Raw genomic sequence first — 22,297 nt, forward strand, 5'->3', positions numbered from 1 at the left:
GATTTACACCTCTGTCTAAGGATTTTTGTTTTGGCTGTGGTCTGCAGCCTCTTGACAGTCAAGTTGTTCTAATTACTGCTTGCCTACTTCTTCCCAAGCAGAATAACTTCATCCAATTTAGGCTCTCTCTACTGGCTTAGCCCAAAAGAAGCAAATACACTGGTGTTAGGGAGGAGATAGGGCATTAAGATTAGGAGCTAGAGGGAGGAGAGGATTCTGCTGGCACCCACTGAGATCAGCTCACTGCAGCCTTGCAGATGAAACCTGGAGGAGGTTGTAGCATGACTGAAAAGGGGTAGCATTTGCAGTCCCAGAGGGTAATTCCTAAACACCCCCAACAGTGCACACTTCAAAAGAAAGTTGCAAAACTTGCTGCTTCCTCCTTTTTTTTTTCATTTTTCTGGCCTTGCCCTGATTTTCCTCAAGGCTCTGGTTATGGAGCTTTGTGCCCCAGCTTGGCTCTTGGCTGGTGGGGTCATTGCAGCAGCGGCAGGCTTGGTGTCGCAGGGGTTCAGGCTCTGGCCAGTCCCTGCTGGGTACCCAAATGGAATCTGAAAGTCACAGCCCTGTAGCCAGCGCTTCCCCTTCTGCAGTTTCTTCCTCTTCTCCACCTCAGCAAAACTGGGTAATCCTGACATAATTTCCTTGGAATGATGCACTCCTTTTCTCTCCTTGAAACTCTGGGGGGGATAAAAGGAGGGCAGTGGCAGCAGGGGCCGAGCATCATGCAGGGGAGACCCCTGTAGCTACCCCAGCTCCAGCCCTGCTCGTGGTTCCCTCGGTCCCCGCAAGCACCATGAAGGTCATAGAATAAAATCATAGAATCATTTAGGTTGGAAAAGACCCTTAAGATCATCGAGTCCAACTGTTAACCTAACACTACCAAGTCCACCACTAAACCATGTCCCTTAACACCATGTCTTCTAAATACCTCCAGGAATGGTGACTCAACCACTTCCCTGGGCAGCCTGTTCCAATGCTTGACAACCCTTTTGGTGAAGAAATTTTTCCTAATATCCAATCTAAACCTCCCCTAAACAGTGCAACTTGAGGCCCTTTCCTCTCATCCTGTCACTTGTTAATTGGGAAAAGAGACCAACACCCACCTCGCTACAGCCTCCTTTCAGGTGGTCCTACAGAATGACAAGGTCTCCCCTCAGCCTCCTTTTCTCGACTAAACAATCCCAGTTCCCTCAGCTGCTCCTCATAAGGCTTATTCTCTCTTGAATCTAAAAGTCACAGCACCACGGCCAGCACTTCCCCTTCTGTGGTTTCCTTGCTTTCTCCAGCTCAGCAAAACTGGGGGATCCTGACATAATTTCCCCAGTATGGTGTGCTCATTTTCTTTCCTTGAAACCCTGTGTGCACCTAGCAGCTGGAGGATAAAAGGAGGGCAGCGGCAGCAGGGGCCGAGCATCGTGCAGAGGAGAGCCCTGCAGCCACCCCAGCTCCAGCCCTGCTCGTGGTTCCTTTGGTCCCTGCAACACCATGAAGGTCCCTGCAGCCACCCTGGCCACTCTGCTCCTCATGGCCATCTGCTCCCTGGCTGAGGCCCATCTTGGTGACTCCAGCGTTGCTGCGTCCTCCAAGATGCCAGGTTTGCCATCCCTCCCTGGGAGAAAGCCCCCGTCCCCACTGATGGGACCCCTGTGTCCATGTAGAGGGCTGGGAATGGGTGGTCATCACCAGTGCTGGGACTGAGCCTTGGGGATGGAGGCTTCCAGGGGGTGTCCCCAGGTGATACAGCACAGGTGACGGCAAATCCCCTGAGAGCCTCAGGCAGTGCCTCTGCTGCAGTGTGGGGTCTCACTGGGGCTGTCTCTGCCCCCAAAGGCGGTGTGTTCCCCAGCTGCTGCTACAGCTACCAGCAACGCCGCATCCCACCCAGCTTGATCACCTCTGCCTCCATGACCAGCAGCACGTGCAGCCAGCCAGGGGTGATGTGAGTACCCAACACTGCCAGGGGTCAGGGTGCGACAGCCAGGGCAGTGAACCAAGCGTGTTCGAGGGTGGCCAGGAAGGGTAAGAGGGCACAGCCAGGGACACCTGGAGTGCTTCCAGCAGGAACCAGCGCTGGCACCCCACTCCCTGGGACCAAGCACCCCAATGTTGGTTTTCTCCCGGCAGCCTGGTCACCAAGAAGGGGAAGATGCTGTGCGCAGACCCCCAGGTGAAATGGGTGCAGGCATAGCTGAAGTACTTCCAGAGGCAGGAGTCCTGACCCTTCCCTGCTGCCACTCCAGTGCAGTGGGCTTGGCCCCTGGCACCAGACACACAACAGACTGCTTGAGCTGCATCCTTCTTCAACAGGAAAATTTATTGTAATTGGCATACATAAACTAAATTTCTTTTGCTAAGAAAGTGAAAATACAAAAACAATTTAAAAGGTATCAACATGCCTGTTAATGAGGAGTCTGTTTTTTTGATGCTTAAATAAAGTGCATGGATCATCAAACACTTTGGGTGTCTCTGAAGTCCCTGCTGGAGCCCTGACGCTAGAGAATGGACCCATGGGGACCACCTTGCCTTCCCCATGCCCTGGTTTCACTGCTTCCCCCGGGCAGGGCAGCCTCGGCCCCACAGCAGCTCCCATGGTACTTCTCCCTCCCCAGGCCAGGCTCAGCTCCTGCTCCCCAGCATGACCCAGATGTCCCTGTGGGGTGATGCCAGCATCTCGCCCGAGGGTTGCCCATTTCTTGGGGCCCTCCCTGCACAGCATGTGCTGAGCTGAGTCACAAACCCACAGGCTGGGCCGCCCCGCTGGGCTTCTGCCAGCAGCTCAGTGATGTGTTTCTCTCAAACACTGGAGGATCAGACAGCCTTCAACCAAACCAACATCCCCACACCCAGCCAACTCCTTCACTTGAAGGTCCCTTCCAAGCCAAACCATTCTAGGACTGTAGAATTCTATGACTCAATGTACATTACAACTTAGAAACTCTTAACTGTTGACTTTGGAGAAGTAGAGTGAGAAACATGGCTTAGAAGAGAAATTAGGTTGGGGGGGGGGGGGTATTTTTGCAAAATACAACTACAGTCTGTTTCTGTACAGTGTTATTGTTATGGTTAGGTTTACACTTCTGGAAGTAGAGACCTAAAGAATGTTTACCGCAAGCTGCACAGACAAGTAGAATGAGGGAGCTAGCTGGAAACAATATGGTTTTTGTTTTAATATAGATAAACCTGTCTTAGGTTATATTCTGGCTGGGAGAACAATTGGGATTAGGGTTTGGAGAAGGAGAACTTTCCGCAAAGACTTAGGCAGGTCAGTTTATTACGTATCAAATTGGGCTTTGAAAGATGAAATGCAGTGGGACAAAGATGCAGAAGTACTTTGGGAGAGGTATGTCTCCCAGTGACCTGAATATTATCAAAGTTAAGATTTGGGCTAGATTTTGGAGAATGAAAGGTTGAAGTGCATTTGTTATAGGATAGTGAGCCATACAGAGGAAATATGAAAGAACTGGACAGGAAGAGCAAGCAGCTCTCCTAAAACTTTGATACAGATTTGATTCACTTGCATGCTGTTCTTGGCACAGCTAGAATAAGGACCAGGATTTGAAAAATGAAAGGTAGAAAGGTTAGCCCACTGCCTGTAGAACTGTTTTTTCATACATGGGATGAGGGTTGTGGTTGGGAAGAGGAGATGGTTTTGGTCGGAATTTTACCAACGATCGAGTATTAAGAAAATCATTCATTACAAAGAGGACTGAGGGTCATAAAAAGAAGATTTTATATTTCACCTTGCCAGTCTTACACGGATGGAATAAAAGATATGCAACAGTGGTGTTCTTTGCTAAAACTTAGTTTGGCCAGGAGCAGGGCATTGGAAAAATCCTAAAACTTGTTACTCCATGTTACTACATGGAGATATCTGTGGTTTCCCACAGGGAAGGGAATGGCACCCTGGGAAACATCTAACATGTCACTTTCTAGCTGGGGCAGATTTTTGGCTAAGGTTATTGTTTTGCGAAAGGTTCACAGACATCACTCCAGTACACCCTCAGCATGGTCCTGGGGAGGCTGAGTGAGAGCATATTTGGACAAAGCCAGCAGCACTCTTGCAAACCCACCATGCTTATCCTACCTGCCCTGCATTTTGGCTGGCTAGGCTCAGCCTGCAGACCATATGTGCTGACTTTGGCTGTGATAGAGTTAATTTTCTCCATAGTAGCTAGTATGAGGATATGTTTTGGATTTGTGCTGAAAACAGTATTGATAATCCAGAGATATTTTCATGATCGCTGAGAAGTGCTTATACAGAGCGATGGCCTTTTCTGCTTCTTACACCTCCCCACCAGCGAGGAGGCTGGGGAAGCACAAGGAGTTGGGAGGTGACACAGCCAGGACAGCTGACCCCAACTGACCACAGGGATATTCCAGACCATAGGACATCATGCTTAGCAGGGAAAGCTCGGGGAAGAAGGGGGGGACATTCAGAGTGATGGCATTTGTCTTCCTAACTCACCATTAGGTGCAATGGAGCCCTGCTTTCCTGGAGATGGCTGGACACCTGCCTACCATGGGAAGTGGTGAATGAATTCCTTGGTTTGCTTTGCTTGTGCGTGTGGCTTTTGCTTTACCCATTAAACTGCCTTTATCACAGCCCACGAGTTTTCTCACTGTTACCCTTCTGACTCTCTCCCCCATCCCAGTGGCAGGGAGTGAGCAAGCGGCTGCGTGGTGCTTAGTTGCCGGCTGGGGTTAAACCACACCATATTGCTAGGATAGAAGATGGAGATGAGAAAGGCAGCAACTGCTCTCTTTTCCAGAGCTCTGCAACAGAGCATTTGAAATGCTGGGCAGTTTCTAGCAGTCTCAAAAAATTTAGGTGTATATAGAATACGTGAAGGTGCAAATTCAATGGTTAACTGGTTCTGGTAAAACTGAAGAAGCCAGAAGCAGCTGGTCCAGCTCTTACACTGACTCTTAAAGGAAAAGATCTCCTGACTCTGTACTCAGAATATAATTTAAATCACATTCAAGCCTCCGAATATAAGCTTCAAAGTCCTCCTCTCTTTTATTCTACCAGGAACCCTGCACTGTTCCATAAGTGCCATTAGATTTTCTTCTGACTTTCTCTGATCTTTTTACTGCTTTGCAATGTCATCCTCATTCCAAATTTCTCTAATTTCGTTTTTCAAGTGAGCAGAGGGCAGAAGACAGACTTCTGAATGTGATTTACATCATGTTTTGTTAAAGTTTCTTTTTTTAATAAGCATACTAAAGAATGAATACAGAAAAAGCCATGGTCCATCAGCTCAGCTACAGCCCTCTGGAACAATGCAAACAATAGAGTCTGCAATAGCTTAACACTTCCACTGCTTATATTAGTTTTGGCACAGTCCCAGGGATTCAGTTGAGCACTTTTCAACTCTGCTAGGGAAAAATGAAGGGAGAATTTGACCTGAAGTGCACAGGAAAGGGAAACAATGGAGTTGATTTCCCATTACCTCCCACTGCATGTTTCTTACTTACACTAAGGTACGCTTTATGATGAGTTTGGCCTCATCAACACCAACGTAAATCTAAAGTCTCTACACAGAAGTCCATAGCGTTATTCTGGCTTTTTACTTGTGGAAGTGGAGCACTTGAGCCAGGACATACAGAACAATACCAAGCAGTGGTCACTTGACACAGATGTAAGGGTACTCGAGAATGAGATCCAACAAACCAGCATAAACAAACTAATGGTTTTGCATCCCTTACTTATTTCTAAAAATTTTCCCAGTGTAGCTCAAAAACTCAAGCAAACAAATGCATAAAGCTATGCACAACCACGCTCAATACAAGAAAAAGAGTGGGAACCTGCAAGAGTTTATATAGCATGGAGGTTGAATTTATTTGCAGAGCGCCTGAAAACTCAACCAATACTTCAAATGACAGACAAGACGAAACCATCTGTTCCAAAATGACTCAACAATACAGATATACACTGTAATAATGAGACTAAAACAAGTTCTAAGTCCTAAAATCGATGTGGAGAGCTCTGCAAGATTTGGGAAAGGCTGATGGTCTTCTTTTCTCATCATCATTTCGCTTTACTTCAATGTGTACTTCAATGCTCGCTTCAATTGCTCTTCAATGCAACATACACTGCAATACCTTTGCCTGCTTCTGTAATTTAGACTTGTAGCCACAGCTTCTAGGTTCATATGACTGAGAATCTCTGCATTGACTTAGGAAAATGTGGAAGAGAAAAGACAAGATGTTTATATTGCTTACAAGGCAAAAATGAGAGTCCAGTAAAAATCCTCTCCAAGGCACAGTTTTCAGAAATCTCATTATAGTTTAGGAAATTTATTTGTTTTCATAGGACTGATTTATAATGCGTGAAGGCTTGATGTTGACAGTACTACAGAGCTACGCTTTAATTTGCTCAAGGTCACATATGAGATCTGAAAGGAATTTATGAAGTGAACTTTTGCCTCCACCACCAGCTAGGCTAAGGAAAGTAACCACACCGCTACCTTGCTAAACAAACTCAACACAGAAATGCCCAGCTGTGCCAAACGCCCCATACTACACAAGCTTTGCAGTGTGCAGAAGAGGATTCAACAAGAACACAAGAGAAGGAACAGTTTTCTTCACTGCCTTGCCCTCAGAAACACCCACACGGAGTGTGCTCTGTATCTCCTGCACTTCTTTCATAGCAGCATTCAATGTTAGCATATTTTTTAAAAAAACTGTGGGGGATATACACCAACCCTGGATTAACAATTGGGCATTTTCACAGCATCATGTTTTTTTCTCTTAATACTGTTTGACTTAATCCCCTCCAAAGATTTCCCATTGCCTACTGCACTTCTTGGCAGCCTCCCCGAGGAGGAAGCACTGCAAAGGGAGGTTGGTGCCACGCAGAACTGGGCACTCCTGCCCAAGAGCTCCACTCTCAGCACACACTACTGACCTCAGGGCCATTCCCATAGTCCACCCCTCAGTAACAACCCAATCTACTCGTGATTACATTTCTCACAATCCTCCTTCTCCCCACACCATCAAACCCTATATGCTGTCCTGGGCAGAGGTGTCCTCCACCACCACCTCCAAAGGACAGAGTCCTTCTTCCCCTCACAGGGAGTAGCGGGGAACTGGTCCTCATTCTTGCCTTCCACCCCTTCCTGAGCTGCCTCTTCTTTTTCTGTATACTCTTGAACACCGTGCTAATGTCTGAAAACTTTGTTTGATCAAAGAGGTGGTGTTTAGACCCATCGTGTCCCCTCTTCCCCGCACAGCTGATAGCAACCCCTTGCTGAACGACAGACAGTGTGCAGGAGAGCATTCCCTGTAGTTACTACCGGCTGTGAAAAAAACCACTCACAAAATCTGCCGCATTCAGCCTATTTCCACATTTTGTGAAGCAAACACTCAGGAGAATGACACGAAGCCGCTTGAAGAGAAACAGCCCAAACCTAATTCTTCTCACGCTACCCAAACCAGACCCTAGGTTTTCGACCTAAACTGCATTTTCAGCCTGTTTTCCTACACAAACACCCCTTCCCCTCTCCGAGAAGGGCGCGGAGCCCGCACCTCAGCGACCGCCCGCCCGGGGACCTGAGGGCGGGAAGCCGCACGGCATCTCGGGACTTGTAGTTCTCCGCCCAGCGCGACATGGCGGCGCCGCGGGGTCTGGCGGCTCTCGGTGCAGCGCTCCTCCTTGCCGCTGGCGTCCAGGCCAGCAAGTATTCCCGGGAGGCTAATGAGGGCTTGGCGGCCGCCGGCGCCAAGCGGCGGGAGAGCGGGGAGTTCCGGGTGGTGAGGCTGAACCAGGTCTGGGAGAAGGCGCAGCGGGTGAGTGCGGCGGTGCGGGAGGAGCGGGGACGATGGCGGCGCTCTGAGGGGGACCCAGGGTCGGGCTTGGCCGCTTCGGACACTGCTTCCCTGTCAGCCGCCTCAGGGGATGGGGTACGGCGGGAGAGGCGGCGCGGGCGGCGGCTGGAGCGGGGGACTCGTGTGTGAGGAGAAACGGAGGCTGTCCGGCCCGGCGTCGCCTCGACAGGCCCCGGCTTGATGCTGGGCCTCTGGGCTGCGGTGGCTTTTGTGTGGTTTTCAGGCCTGGCTGCCCCTGAGTGGCAGCTCAGAGCAGGACCCACACAGCCCCGCTCCCTGGGGGTGTCCCAGGCCGCAGGGAACAGCGGTGCTGTGTAAGGCCTTCTCTCAGGTGGTGTCTCCTTCCCCTCTTCTGCCGTATGTATCTGTGTCATGGGAAGTGTTGATCTTCCCATGTTTACATCCAGCAGTTAAACCACATGCCCGGGAAGTGGAAGAGAGAGTGAAGTCCCTCTGGTACCACGGAGGATCTGAGACTGGCTCCTGCACTCGCCGGTTGAATGCTGTAGCCCTTTTGTTAAGGGTTGTGGTGCTCTCGTCTGTCTGAAGGCGGTGGCCTTGGTTCCTACTTTGCACAGGGCAGGAGCATACTGCACAGGAGAGTAAGAAACCCTCCACCTTGGTGGTTATGTCACCTTCATTTACACCAAGTGATGTAGTCACATGCAGGAAGACCAGCAAGTGGGTAGCACCATTCCCAGATGAGAGCCTTAATTTTGACAGTGATACTTGAGTTCCTCTCACTCTGAGCTAAAAAAATAATTAAAATGAAAAACTGTCAAAATATTTAATTACAGTGGAAATATTTAATTACAGCTAAGCAGAACAGCTCCAACAGGAGGGGAGGAGTGCACTGCACACCCATATTCATCCCCTAAATATTGTGGAGCATGGAAGTTAGGATCATGGCTGGTAAAGGATCGGTTCTTTAAGGCAAAGAATGTAGTTAATATTAATTCTGGATTTCCTGTATCCAGGATAGATGTTCCCCAGCCTAAACTATTGAATTAGAGGCAGGACATCCCTGGGTTTAGTCAAAAAATAGAACCCCTGCCATAATGCTACCTCCCAGCATGCCAAAAGAAGGTATCAAAAATACTCCTTCCTTCAATGGGAGAAGGATGGGATGGGGGATAGGGCCATGTGTGATAATGAAACTCCAGCTGTGAACTGACAGCTGAAAAAGAAACAACACAGAGGCTAGAAATAAACTATAACTATAGTATTGTTAGTTTCCCCTTATTTTTCCAATTACAGTCTTTTTTCATTTTCATACCTGGATCTTCTGGAATTCGAATTTGAGATGCTTTACATCATCTACGTTAAGATGCTAAAATGTAAAATGAAGTTAACTCTGTCAGAGTAAAGAGCTAAGCTTTAGTAAAGTCTGTATGTGTGAGCCAGATTTTAAAGAGGCAACGACTACTTGAACTAAATTTGCCACCACCTAAATTTCACTTTTGAGTACAATTGACACCCAGCCTGTGTTCTAGAAAGTGTTTTTTCAGTATGTCTGGGCAAGGTCTGAAATAAGTGGAAAACTATGCCTGTGTGTTAGACCTGCTTTGAAATATTTGTGTGTACCAATGCTGAACTCATTCCTTCATTTTGGTAGTGGTGGAGATAGTACCGAAAATAGGGAACTCCTTTGTTTTGACATAAAAGATAGATACTACAGTTCAGCATTGCCATACACAGCTGGATGAGCAGCCCTTCAGAAAGCCCCAATATGTTCCTCAGTGGGAAGCAGGAGCTGGCAAGCTAGAATTCCTTCCTGTTTCCCCGAGGAAGGGAGGGAGGGAAGGAGGGTTTGATCTTTCTCCAGCATCTCTTTTCGTAGGTACATGTTTTATATAAAAACTCTAAAAAGTTATTTTAATACAAGAGTTCTTAGTCAGACCCTAATTCTATAATTATTTGAACCAATGACAAATATTATGTAGGTTTCACGAGGTATGTGGTTCGGCCTGCTAGTCTCTAACAATCTACTGGGCTGTGGTTGTTGCCATTGGTGTAGTTCTAGCATCGCTTGTTATCGGGGCTTCCTGGCCATCCCAAAGCAGCAGTGGACTCCAGAATCTAGGGCACGTTACACGTAAAAAATATGTGGTAAAAGGACCCTTTCCTCTCAGGGTGTAGGTAATGATATTGCAGGTAATGATTGTAGCCAGGCGAACAGCAAATTACTTAATTGTTGTAATGTTTCACAGATTTCCAGTGCTTGTTCCCAGAATTGCCAGGTACCTATCTTGGATGTTAATGTCCAGGCAGCATAAGGAATGAGGAATAAGGAATGAGCGTAAGGCACTTGGGGCTTTGTTATTTAATCATTAAACTTAGCTTTTCAGCTCTGCTTCTAGTTAGTTATTGCAACATATGACTGATGTAGTAAAGTGATGTGGAGTCTTACCTGTTGACATTTTTTACCTGTTGTCATTCAGTGTCCTACATGAGATCACTTTGAAGGAAGCAGTTCTTGAACTATATACTTTAAATTAGCCTATGTATTCACTTCTGTGTTATATAAATGGGACAGGCAGGTGGCTTCCAACAGGTTTCAAAGGATTTATAATGTTTAAAAGGACAGTTACTTGAGTTTTATACTAAATTATAATGAGAATCAGAAAAATATTATTGGAATTGGGAGAAGTTTGAATAGAATCTTTCTTTTTTCCCTTACGGACCAATGGGCTTAATGTAGTTCCTTAGTTTTTATTAAGAGTTTAAAAAGTTTGATTGATAATGAGATATCTCCAAATGTTATGTTTAGAACTTCTGATATTCTTCTCTGTAACTTTTAGAAAACACAAAACTGTATGTGTTTATGAGGTAGCACTAACTGGAGAGAGTATCTAACAGAAGCTGCATTGTATAATCTTTTATACAATAGTGTGTCTCTGATGATAAAGTCATACTTTTAAAAGTTTGTATTTTCCTAGTTTTGCAGTAGTTAGGAGCTGAATTAATTGTTATCTAAGTTATTGCCAGTGATTTTTTTTCCTGGATTTGTTCAGCCTAACTGCATATTAAGTCCACGCTACTTGAATGCTAACATAAGAGTACAGAACTACTGAGATAATCATAATTTCCTTCACAATTTATAGCAAACTTTTCACTCAGTCTTCCTCCTGAAGCACCAGGGCGTAATTCTTGCTGAGCAGCACATTGTTATTTGGAACCACTGCTGCAGTGACACTCTGGCTGTCCAGGTCTTACTGCTCCAGAAAAGCAAATAAGTACATGATTAAGGTTTTTTGACTTTAGCACATACTAAAAATCGTAAATAAAGTGGTTCCTTCTAAGTGCTTAGCTTTTATCAAGTTGTTCCCCAAAAGCAGATAGTAAAGAAGACAATAGGGATGCTCCTTTGCTTTAATATTAGAGGGATCAGAAGTTTTAATGTGTTCTATACATTTTATATTTACCTGTGATTCTAACTACTCTAGATTTTAGTAAATTATATCAGTAAGCCAAGTGCAAGATACAGGAAAAAACTTAGTTTAAAAATTAAAATAATTATATTCAGTAGCACAAGACTAATTAATAGCACAGCCTAAGCTGAAAACAGAAACAATAACCTGCATAGGTTCCTGAATTCCTGTCAATAGGAATTTAGTGCATTAGCTCAAAGTAATGACATTTTTCCTAGTTACTGTCGAATAACCTCCTGACACTCAAATGAATGGCTTAATCTTTTCAGTATCATTCTGATGTTTAAAAATAATACTGAGTTCTGAGTCTGTGTTTATTAAACATACTCCTTCCTCACTGAAAATGAGAATTTTTATAATCTGTAATCTGATTTTAATGATACCCTTCACACACACACACACACCCCCTTTCAGCAAATAAGCTTGTCCTAGGACATAAAAGCCCAGGTGGTTCAGAGCTGGATCTGAGCTCCCAGGAGCTAGCTGCTCAGTGGTTGGAGGTAGGACTCAGACAGCTCAGGCAGAACTGTATTAGAAGTCACACTGCTCATGTTTTTTGATCTCTCTTTGGGCTTTTCCTTACCTCACCTTCTTGTTATTAACATGCACGCACACACACACAAAAGAAGTTCAGAAGCATTAATATGATTTGTTACATTTCCCTGTTTTAAACTGAAGTGTCTAAAATCTGGAAGTTCAGAAGTTCAGGCTCAACTTAGAGCAGTGCTGCTTAGCCAACTGCATATTAGTCATTGTCTCTGTTCCTGTTTTCTCTGTATTTCACAAAGTTTCAAGCTTACCTATCATTCATTTAATTTTTAATTATTTTTTTTCCCCATAGCTTCAGCCTCAATATCTTATCTTTTTGTTCTGTTATGTGGGACAGGAATACCTCTAGGTTTTGTATGTTTTTAATGCACATAAACCATGTTAAGAAGTTATCTTAGAAAATTTTGCACTTTGATCATAGTAAAAATTGCTGATGAGGTGGCTCTTTGACCTGCAAGGCCATCCTCAGTGTCGTGGTAGTGTGCAAAACCATACTGACAAATAAAATTTACTGACTCAATACAACTAGTGGAGGGTGGTCCACAAGAAAGCACATGTGGTGGCAATGACATGTTTGAGAGATTTGGTCGTCACTGCCTTTTGTGAATTAGTGAAACTGAATTGATTTAATCAATTTTATTTTTTTTACATTCTTTGTTATGGGTACTGGACATTTTTACGGTAGAATAATTTTTAGAAGGCGGTCCCGTTAAAAGTGGGGGGAAAAATCCCATTTAAATATTACTTGAAGGAACACCAAAGAAAGACACAAACTTTTAACCCTTACATAATTTCGCTGTTGTCCAAGTAGCTGAAAAGCTGAGAGAGAAGGCTACATGATCACTCCCTGTTAACACTAGCATGCTGGGGGGCATAGCCGTGTACATAGGCAAGAGATATTATATATGCAGTGGCTCATACTTCAAGGCCCTTAAATTCAGATGGATACATAGCATTACAGTAAAAGAAAAAAATGCTGTGCTATACTGGCTACACCTCTATACTGGCTTCTGAGGTAACACTGCAGCACGAGATGACTCCACATAACTGAATACAAACCTTTCTTTCTTCTTGTTAGCTTCAGCTCTCTGCTGTGAAACTGGCAGAGTTGCACAGTGATCTAAAAATACAAGAAAAGGATGAGCTAAGCTGGAAAAAACTGAAGGCTGAAGGGCTAGATGAAGATGGAGAGAAAGAAGCCAAACTGAGACGCAACTTAAATGGTAAAGTATATCTTTGAAAGAAGCCAAACTTAGATGTAACGTAAATGGTAAGGTATATCTTTGCAGAAGGAGTTTAAACTTTGTATCAGACACATGCATGGTTAGACACCTGTGTTTGTTTTTGAACCATTAAATAACAGGTTGTCTTTCCAGACACTGAGCACACAAGAGATCTTTGGAGGTTAGTAGGGAGCTGCAGGAAGCTAACAGATTCCTTTGTTCTTGGTGTTTTCAGAAGAGGCCATTAAACATGGGAGGTCTGTGTCTTAAACTGTTAGCTTTTGCACTGCGACCTGCAAAACCCAGCTCAGCCAGTCAAGGATGTAGCCAATCTCTCATCTTCCATACACCCATAGTTAGTTCTAATGTTTCTCTATCTTCTATTCCCTTGCAGTCATTATGACTAAATATGGAATGAATGGAAAGAAGGACTCTCAACTGGTTGATACCAACTACATTAAAGACGGTACAGAAAGTGATACACTAGATGATCCAAGACTGGAAAAATTATGGAGCAAGGTGAGTAGGGTTTCCTTCCAGGAACCAGAGAAAGAAATCAGTGTTTCTTCATTGAACTATTGTCTGTGTCTTCTGAGAGCCCCCAGACTTGGAATTGAATAGCTTTATTACTCTGTTTCTAAGTAGTGGCCAAGCTGCTGTGCTCTGTAGCTCTCATCTTTGTGCCCTGAGGGCATCCCACCTATATCCAGGTCACCAGGTGTGGCAGGTTCTCTTTGCCAAAGACAACCCCCACATCAGTCTGCATGGAGGGTAGGGTCCTGGGTCCACCGAGGGGAAACAGATTTCCCTTTTTGTGACTGTTACACTGTGTGGTAGTATTCCTGTGGTGTTCTTCCTGGTTTTCTTATTGTAGTTTCTGGGCTTTTATAAAAAGATGCATTTAAAATAGAACCATTTCATAGACTGTTTAAAAGTGAAATGTATAGTGGGGAGTGTTAAATAAGGACTTTCCCAACCTGGTATTCAAGTGAATATTTCCAGGATTTGCATTAATGCATAAAAAATAGAAGGTGTACTGTCAGTCTGGGCAGTTAAAACTGGCGAAGTCATAATCTTCAAAAATTAAATAACTCAAGTACGCAGGTAAAGCAGAGAAATCTTACACCAGTCTAGAGCAGTGATGGTAAAGCAGAGAAAAAGATTTGCTGGGGTTTAAAATGTTACTGTAATTAGATACAGCTCTGGCGAGGAACATGATGTCATGTGCTTTGGGGAACCGTAAAGTGCATTAGATAGAAATATTCCCTAAGCAAAAAAAGAGTTTGGGCTGATTAGGTATCAAAAACATTCACTTTTGATCATGCATTGCAGCAAATAAGTCACCAGATTTGTGGGTAGTGCTCCAGCTGTCTGACCAGTGCTTCCCTAATTGCTAAAAAGTAGTCCAGTGAGGAAGAAATAACTGCAGAGCAAGTGCACAGCAGTGATAAAATCTTCACTTGCCAGTAGAGTAAGATTAAGTAAACACTGTGTTTGGTATCAGGCTGCATTCTTCATGCAAACAGTCCCCTTACAGTTGCATGTGGAGCTGCATGGCCCTTATTTCTGTATTAAATTGTTTCCCATGGAATAGAAATGACAGACGCTTTTCACTGGGTAGTCCATAGCAAGTCTAGCTTTTAAAGTCTGAAGGAAACTTCCTTTCGATATGACTAAAGCCACCATATCCGTCGATGCCTAAATCCTGACCTCACACTAGTATAAAGGGATTTAAAACAAAAGATCATAAGGAAAAGTTGGACTTAATAACTTTCTAAATGCAGTGGGAAGTGGGGAGAAGATTTGGCAGTTGAGTGCACTTAAAAGCACTTGGCCTGGAAAGCATAATGAGCTCATGTTTCTTTTAGGCCAAGACCTCTGGGAAGTTCTCTGATGAGGAGTTGGATAAGCTTTGGCGAGAATTTAAGCATCACAAAGAAAAGATTCGTGAATACAATATTCTGCTGGAGACCGTGAGCAGAACAGAAGGTGCCTGAACATTTCTCTGATGTTTCAAGATCAGTACGACTCTTTTCTCTGCCCATCACCTCCATTGTTTCCAAGTTTCTTTGAAACTCCTAAAGTCTGACATTTCTGTCAGAACTGCTTGCAGATGCTGACATTTCCAGATACTTGCTGGATTTAGTTCTGCATTAGCTGCCAAAAATCTTGCCAGCTAATGAATGTGTTGCCATTTCAGTTTTCTGATTCTGCCTGCATTTCAAGCAGGGAAGATACCATCAGATTAGCAACGATGGCCATAGTAGTTTACTGGAAATTATGCAGCAAGCATAGATCCACTGCTGCAAAATGTGGTCCTAAAGTCTGCAGAACATGCATGCTTTATCTCACCAGCTGGGAGCCCAAGAGGATATACTTGAGTATCTTCGGCAATGAGCCTGGGGTGTATTGAAGCATCGAGGATCTGAATCCAGCTTGCTGTACTAATGCTAGCTAAAATTGCTAGAGCCAAAATATTCTAAAGCTTATAGGCAGTTTGATGTTTGCATTGTAAAGTCCAAGCTGGAAGCTGCTGGAAGTCATTTCAACATCACAGGACTCATCAACCATCTCTATCCCATTTCCTTGGGATATTGCTAACCTAGGAAAATCAGAACGTTTCCTTACTAATATCTCAGCTGGTGGCCAGTAGGAGTTAAAAGGCATTTCTGTAATATCACCCTCCAGAGCACTGAATGGCATTGATCTTAATATTGACCTGCAAACAGAATTACTGCTTCTTAAAGTATGGTGTGGATGCTTTATTTACACTCAGCTCAAACGCTAAGAACTTACCATCTTTTATTCGCCTCAGATTTGGGGGATTTCTAGAGCTTTTGACCTATCAGGATTTGGCCCACAATCAATAACACTTTTCTCCTTCAACAGATATCCACAAAAATGTTATCAACCCATCTGAAGAGAACCTGGTGAAAGAGGAAATTTTGCATAACAAACACAGAGAACTCAAAGAAAAGCTAAGAAGCATCAATCAGGGGTTTGAACGTTTGCGTAAAGTCAGTCACCAAGGATATGACACGACCAGTGGTATGATACAATGGTTTTTGTGCTTATTTGGGATTAATTTAATTTTAAAAAAATTAAGAATCAGTGGGCTAGTAATAAGTTGTAGTCATAGTATCGCAGTATATGGTGTGACCACAATGGGCTGAAGAGATACAGCCAGGCTATTCTATTTAGAAGCCAACACTAGAAGCCTAATGAAAGGATAGGGGCAGCCTGTAAAGAGGATAATGCTGTCTTCCATGCCCACATGAGAAAGGATATTACGCCTTCAGCCCCAGGAGGGCAGGTAAGTGAGACAACATGCAGGGTAAGCAATGCCATTATTCAGTTCCTAGAGTTCCTTTTGCTTTTTAAAAAATACTTGCTACAGCAATACTATAGTTTTAAGTTAAGTACTTGGATTTTTCTCTCCATTTTCATCTAAATAGACCTATTAGTAATGCAGTGCTTAATATATCTGTGTGTGTGTGTATGTGAGAAAGCAAGCTCATCTTTCATAGCAGCTGGGTATAAAAGTATTGTGTCCAGATTTTCATTTAGTGGTATTTGTTTGTTTAGAATTTGAAGAACCAAGAGTGATTGATCTGTGGGACATGGCCAAATCTGCTAATTTCACTGAGAAAGAACTTGAATCTTTTCGGGTAAGTGAAATTCCAGTTAGAGCTCTTATGGAAAGATATTTTCCCACATAAAGAAACAGTCAATGTTACTCTGAGTGCAGCCACTTCTATATTGCTCTACAGACACCATAAAATAGAGTCATGTTTCTTTCTTAATAGTTCAAATATATAAACATGTATGTAACTAGTCATATGCATGGTTCTGTTATCATCAGCAAAATTAAAATTCTGAATCCTGTGAAAGCAAGTGTTGCATATTTTAAATCTCTGAAAGATCAGGCCCTGCTTGTTTGTTTCCAGTACACCAGATTTACCTCTCTTACCCAATGTCTTAATGTAATTACTTCTTTGAGAAGCAGTGTACTCTATATCCAACAATTTCCCTCTCGTGCCCACCTCTTGCACTTCTGACTTCTCCTGTTGGAGCTGTGTTAAGCTGACCCAAAAGTGCCATGATAAAGACCACTTTTCAAGGAAATATTACAGAAATTAATTCCTGTGGGTTTCACACTGGTTTTATTTAATTCAAATTACGCTGAGAAAATGTTCATTTGGGGTTTTTTTCATCTAACTCTGCCTGTTTGTCAGAATAGATTTTGATTGATAGCCTGGAGAAGCAACTCTTCAGGGCTTCTTCATGGAGTTGCATGTATTTACGATGTTGTCTTGCCCTCCAAGACGTGGCTAGGGACACCTTGAGCTTCTATTCTGGATAAGGTAATCAGAGAGTTTTAACTGCCTGGGGCAGGGATTGAAACCTGTCACTCTTAGATATCAAAGATCCATCTTATTTCTTTTAACTCATATGCAGCCCGATTCTTTTATGAAGAAAACATTTTAATTACACTGATTTCAGTGGCCCTGCTTTTAAGGGTGTCAGAGGAAAGCCCCCTGAAGTCTGCGACAAGGCTTCTCCTGACCTCAGTGGGACATTTTCATCAGGACTGTACAATTGCATGAGAGGTAAATTTGGCCTTCATATCTGCCCCAGTGAAAAAGGACAACCCAATTCCGTAAGCAAGAACACATATCTGCTTATTAATTTTACTGTTTTAGTAGTAATCTTCATTCCTGCAAACCCTCTTCACAAGACCAAACCTGTCTTGTTACTGTGAATGCTGGAACATCCTAACAAAATTAAGACAGTAAGAATCACGGTGAAACATCTGCCTATGTAAAGAGTCCATGAAAGCAGAATTAAAGAAGTCGTGCTGACTCCATTCAGCCTTATTTGAGCAGCTGAAGTTTTGTCTTCTCCCGACTGGCCACAGTACCAACCTTCATAAGGGTTTCATAATGAAGGACGCAAGTGCTGCTCTCCTGGTACCTCATCTGAGAGGAGCAGCTAAAATAATTTATCAGAGCAGTAAAACCCCAAACTAAGGTCCTGAACGGATTATGTAAAACAGACTGGAATGTTCTACAACAAAAGGAAGCTATTTTCTAGTCAGAAATGTTGAAAACAAAACCCCTTTCCTTTAAAAACTGAAGATCTATTACAGTGATGGATTTTTTTATAATTTTAAATTGTCTTGAAATGAGAGGAATTTTGTCAGTCACCAGGACTGAAACACACCAGTGACCAAAATTAAGCGGGCTCTGTCAAACTGGGTTTTCACTGTAGGGTTTGTCTTGAGTTTTTCTGGGTGTAATGCATAGAACTGCTGCCAGAAGTGGCATAACAGTTTGAACTGTTCATATCCTCTTCACAGAGGACGTGTCCTAAGACACAGAGAAACTGAATTTACTGCCTTCAAGTAGCAAAACAAGAGCATGCTTTGGTGGGTAGAGACATTACTCATTCTTTGGTCCCCCTTGCATTGTACCAGGTTATCTGAGGACTGTCTCTCATATGTCCCTGAACACCACTGGCCACTGTCTGTAGGGCAAACTAAGAGGGCTTTTTGTTTGTTAATTAATTGATCCTATTCCAGATTGATCATAGCAGACTGCAAACCTAGAAGACGTTTAAGTTTGAGCAGAAATTAGCAAATCCAGGACCTGATTTTGAAAAGAGGCTTCTCTTAAAAATTGTCTCCTTTCCCTCAGTCCACTATTCTTATGTATAAACTTTTATTTGGTATTCACTGCTATCTTCTCCTAGCACCTCACAGTCTCCTTTTGAGGACTCTGCAATGGGACATTTTCAGCATCTGCCTTCAAGACTGGGTGTCTGGGTAGTGATGATAGTGTATTGTCTGGACATGGTTAAGAAGCAGGGAACTGAAAAAGCTTTCTGTGCTTGACTTAGTAAAATTGCATTAGTAATGTCTTGGCAAGAAAAGAGAGGAAGCCTTGGAAAGAAGGAAAATCCTGTGAAGCTCTGTGTATTTGTTCTTGTAGGAGGAGCTGAAACACTTTGAAGCAAAAATTGAAAAACACCATCATTATCAGAAACAATTAGAGATTTCACACCAGAAACTGAAACATGTAGAGGGAACTGGAGATAAGGATCATCTGAACAGAAACAAAGAGAAATATGCTATGCTTGAAGAAAAGACAAAAGAACTAGGATATAAGGTCTGTATAAGTCCAGTGTACATACATGTTGAAAGCTTAACTCGGTAGTAGAGGGTGTGTAGATTATCCAGTGCTGCTTTTCATGCAATTTGAATTACTTCCAGACAGGGAGTTTAAGGCATGCCTGTGCTCCATGTTTAGTACAGGATACGTGTAATTGGTTTTTATAGACCTAATTCTAAAATGCCTGAAATCTCCCTGGTCTCTGCTCTTCCTGTTGACACATATACTGATAGCAAAATCTGAATACATGATATTGATAATTTCATTGTCTTACTAAAATTTATTTGATATGTTTTGTTTTCCTGCTAGGTAAAGAAGCACTTGCAAGACTTATCCAGCAGAATCTCTCAAGGTCTTCAACACAATGAATTATAAAAATTTGTTCTCCTTCATGGGATCAATCTATTAACACTAAACAGATAATGTGTTTTTTGAATAGGATTTACCAAGGAGTGCTTCTGAAATAGTAAGGATTGAACAGGGTTGTCCTGTAAGAAAACTGTTTTGGTCTGCTTAATTGCCAGGTTTGTATTTGCACTATCAAATTAAATGATTAGATTATGAATTTAAGTTGCACATCTTGGATCATATAACTCTTACATCAGAATCAAGTAACAGCCTTTGAAATAAGCAGTCATGTCAAAAGGAAAAATATGTGAACTCTCAGAGGATTGCTGCTAGTAAAAAAAATATTAATCTGATAGTCAGGAAAGTTACTCTGGTCAATGAAAGCAAACACTGAGGTATAGAAAGTTAAAACAGAGGCCAGAGAAGTCTTTTATTTCAATGCCTGGCCTATTACATTTCCTACTGTTCCTACTGAAGGTAACAAAAATATTTCTACTGACTTTGAGCAGTGGCTCAGAGCTGCACTGTATATGAATCTTTCGTGTGAGAGGGTGAGGAAGATTAAGGAGGGCACAAGTATTGAGGTCAATTCACACAATTTTGTTGTAGACTAACACATCAGAAGTTACTGAATGTACATGTACAATTATCTTGCTCATGGTTGCTTGGTTTTGTTACACTTAGTCATTAAAAAAATCAAAACAAGATACTGTTGAGGCTTTTTTTTAATTCCTTCTCATTTAGTGAGAAGTAACAAGACCTGTTTTTTGAGCATGTTGCTTATTCCTTTAAACTAAAGTTCACTCACACATTAGTTTTTAAGACGGGAAGGGTAGTTTTGCATGACAAGAATGTCTCTTATGTTCCGACTAGACGGAAGGCTTTCTAAAGCAGCTTCTCTCTGAGCATGTATTCCAATACAATCCCCAGTAAAGATGATTATCACTTTCCCTTTCAAGACCAGATTTTTCTGTTCTGTGTCAGAACTTTGGCAAACATTAGCCATCCGGGTTGAAATTTTCTGTAATAATAATGCCAACCCTTTGTTTCTAAGGAGTGTTTCACATGAAACTGTTCCAGGAACAAGGTTAAGGCAGAGGTCCAGTGTAGGTAAATCATTACAGCTGCTTGGTTAAGAAGCTGGCTCTCACACATTGCAGCACTGTAGTGTGCTGCATGAGGAAGCTGTCCTCGAGCCTCACTTGCTATACCTATTCCATGAGAAATACTGAAGAGATCCATTCAGTCAGAAGCAGCCACTCTATATATTATTTATCCAGTTCCTGGGTCCGTGTTGGGTGAAAAGCAGTATGAATCTGTACGTAAAGACTGTTTCATACTGTGCAAGTGATCGGAACCAAGACTGTGGTAGCAGTCTTGCTTCTTTGAGATACTTTGAAGCAGCAAGTTTTGGGGTTGTTTTTCTTTTTTACATTTTTATATTAATGTAAGCTAACTTTTACTTATATTCCAGAGCATCAGTCCATCACAAGAAACACAGGCTACCATTGATATTAGCAGTCACCTTAGAGATGGTTTAGTTCATCTAGTTTATAGTGTACATCCCCTTTGTTTAGTAAGCTAGAAAAAGTAAACCCAAAGACAGTTAAAACCCGTTTATGAGAAAACTGGTTTGCTTTTTTTCGTAGATGCTACACACCTTTTCTTCCCCAGACTATCACTTTAAGGTCTGGTCGGCCTTCTTTAACACACCAATAGCTGCATAGTCTTACAGGTTTATCTTCATCATTGTATTTTTTTCAATTTTTGAGGTGAATGCAGAATAGAAATGTATTCTGCACTATGTGTGGAAGGTGCAGACTTCGCTATGTCTTTCGGTTTTCCCTGCGGTAGAGTAAGAAAGAAATCCATGTGCCACAGGTCAGTTTGGTGTTCAGTGGCTGGAGCTTGGATGCGAAGAGGCCCACGCCACTGGCTGCGGGGTGAAGAATTTGAACACATGCACTAAAGACATCAGCAGAAGGAACGAAGCAAAGCGCTGAGGAGTTCCTGCTCAGCAATCCTAGCTGGGTAGTACGAGAATGGAAAAGCTTTAACTGAGCACGTTCAGATACTGCTGCTGGGGGAATTCTGTTGCACAAGGGAAAGCAACGTGAGTATATCAGCCTACAATAAACACGGGCAGAGTAGCTGTATGCTCCACACAAGAGGGCATAGTACAGGGTGCCGGATTCACAGAACACATCACCAGGGTCAGATCAGCAGTAGTAATGGTTGTTTCCAAGTGCAGAGCTGCTTCGGCACAGGCTCTGTGCACAGTAAACAGGTGATGGCTGTACTGTGCGGTGATGGCCGTACCACTTCTTTACCCACCACACCATGACAGTAATCGGGCTCAAAGGCCAGGTCGGCTCCAGCAGAGAGAGAGCGCTTGGCAAGCACTTCAATGTACAAGAGACTGACAAAATATTTATATGTCACGGTAATTTTACATTAGGAACAAGTCACAGATAATCAGTGGCAAAGGTTGGAAACGGAGGTCACCACAGTCACCTCACATTAGTTATTTAACATAGCTGTTAATGAGTCATCAGGCCCAAAGATTGTTCATGCAAACCTAGAGAAGAAAAAATACTAAACAGCAGTGGTTGCTGCCCTTGAATCCAACTTCCTCTGGAAAGAGTATAGCTGAGAGTGTGAAACAGCACAGAGAAAACAGTGCACAAAGTCTGATTTCACTCCTGTTTCTGTAGTCTTCACCTTACACACATCAGTATTTGTACAA

The 22,297-nt window shown here is 43.0% G+C and overlaps 2 protein-coding genes across 2 annotated transcripts; both read left to right on the top strand.

Moving 5' to 3' along the window:
• Positions 1 to 1,383: 1,383 nt before the first annotated feature.
• On the top strand, positions 1,384 to 2,359 carry LOC126034570 (C-C motif chemokine 3-like). Its single transcript, XM_049792419.1, has 3 exons — positions 1,384 to 1,561; positions 1,834 to 1,942; positions 2,128 to 2,359. Exons 1-3 carry the CDS (start codon positions 1,489 to 1,491, stop codon positions 2,189 to 2,191), a joined length of 246 nt encoding a protein of 81 aa, XP_049648376.1. The 5' UTR covers positions 1,384 to 1,488; the 3' UTR covers positions 2,192 to 2,359.
• Positions 2,360 to 7,587: 5,228 nt separating this feature from the next.
• On the top strand, positions 7,588 to 20,256 carry LRPAP1 (LDL receptor related protein associated protein 1). The gene is made up of 8 exons (XM_049793029.1): positions 7,588 to 7,791; positions 12,889 to 13,033; positions 13,428 to 13,552; positions 14,902 to 15,022; positions 15,923 to 16,081; positions 16,619 to 16,701; positions 19,024 to 19,200; positions 19,513 to 20,256. Exons 1-8 carry the CDS (start codon positions 7,612 to 7,614, stop codon positions 19,576 to 19,578), a joined length of 1,056 nt encoding a protein of 351 aa, XP_049648986.1. The 5' UTR covers positions 7,588 to 7,611; the 3' UTR covers positions 19,579 to 20,256.
• Positions 20,257 to 22,297: the final 2,041 nt, after the last annotated feature.

This window comes from Accipiter gentilis, chromosome 3 (assembly GCF_929443795.1).
Source record: "Accipiter gentilis chromosome 3, bAccGen1.1, whole genome shotgun sequence".
In the NCBI taxonomy this organism is placed as follows: Eukaryota; Metazoa; Chordata; class Aves; order Accipitriformes; family Accipitridae; genus Astur; species Astur gentilis.

Bases quoted from the DNA above. Each gene is read 5' to 3' on its own strand.
- LRPAP1 (XM_049793029.1), top strand. From the start codon at position 7,612: ATGGCGGCGCCGCGGGGTCTGGCGGCTCTCGGTGCAGCGCTCCTCCTT. The intron at 16,702-19,023 runs GTAAGTGAAATT...TTGTTCTTGTAG, and splicing joins AAGAACTTGAATCTTTTCGG to GAGGAGCTGAAACACTTTGA. The intron at 19,201-19,512 runs GTCTGTATAAGT...TTTTCCTGCTAG, and splicing joins CAAAAGAACTAGGATATAAG to GTAAAGAAGCACTTGCAAGA.
- LOC126034570 (XM_049792419.1), top strand. From the start codon at position 1,489: ATGAAGGTCCCTGCAGCCACCCTGGCCACTCTGCTCCTCATGGCCATC. The intron at 1,562-1,833 runs GTGACTCCAGCG...CTGCCCCCAAAG, and splicing joins CCTGGCTGAGGCCCATCTTG to GCGGTGTGTTCCCCAGCTGC. The intron at 1,943-2,127 runs GTGAGTACCCAA...TTCTCCCGGCAG, and splicing joins TGCAGCCAGCCAGGGGTGAT to CCTGGTCACCAAGAAGGGGA.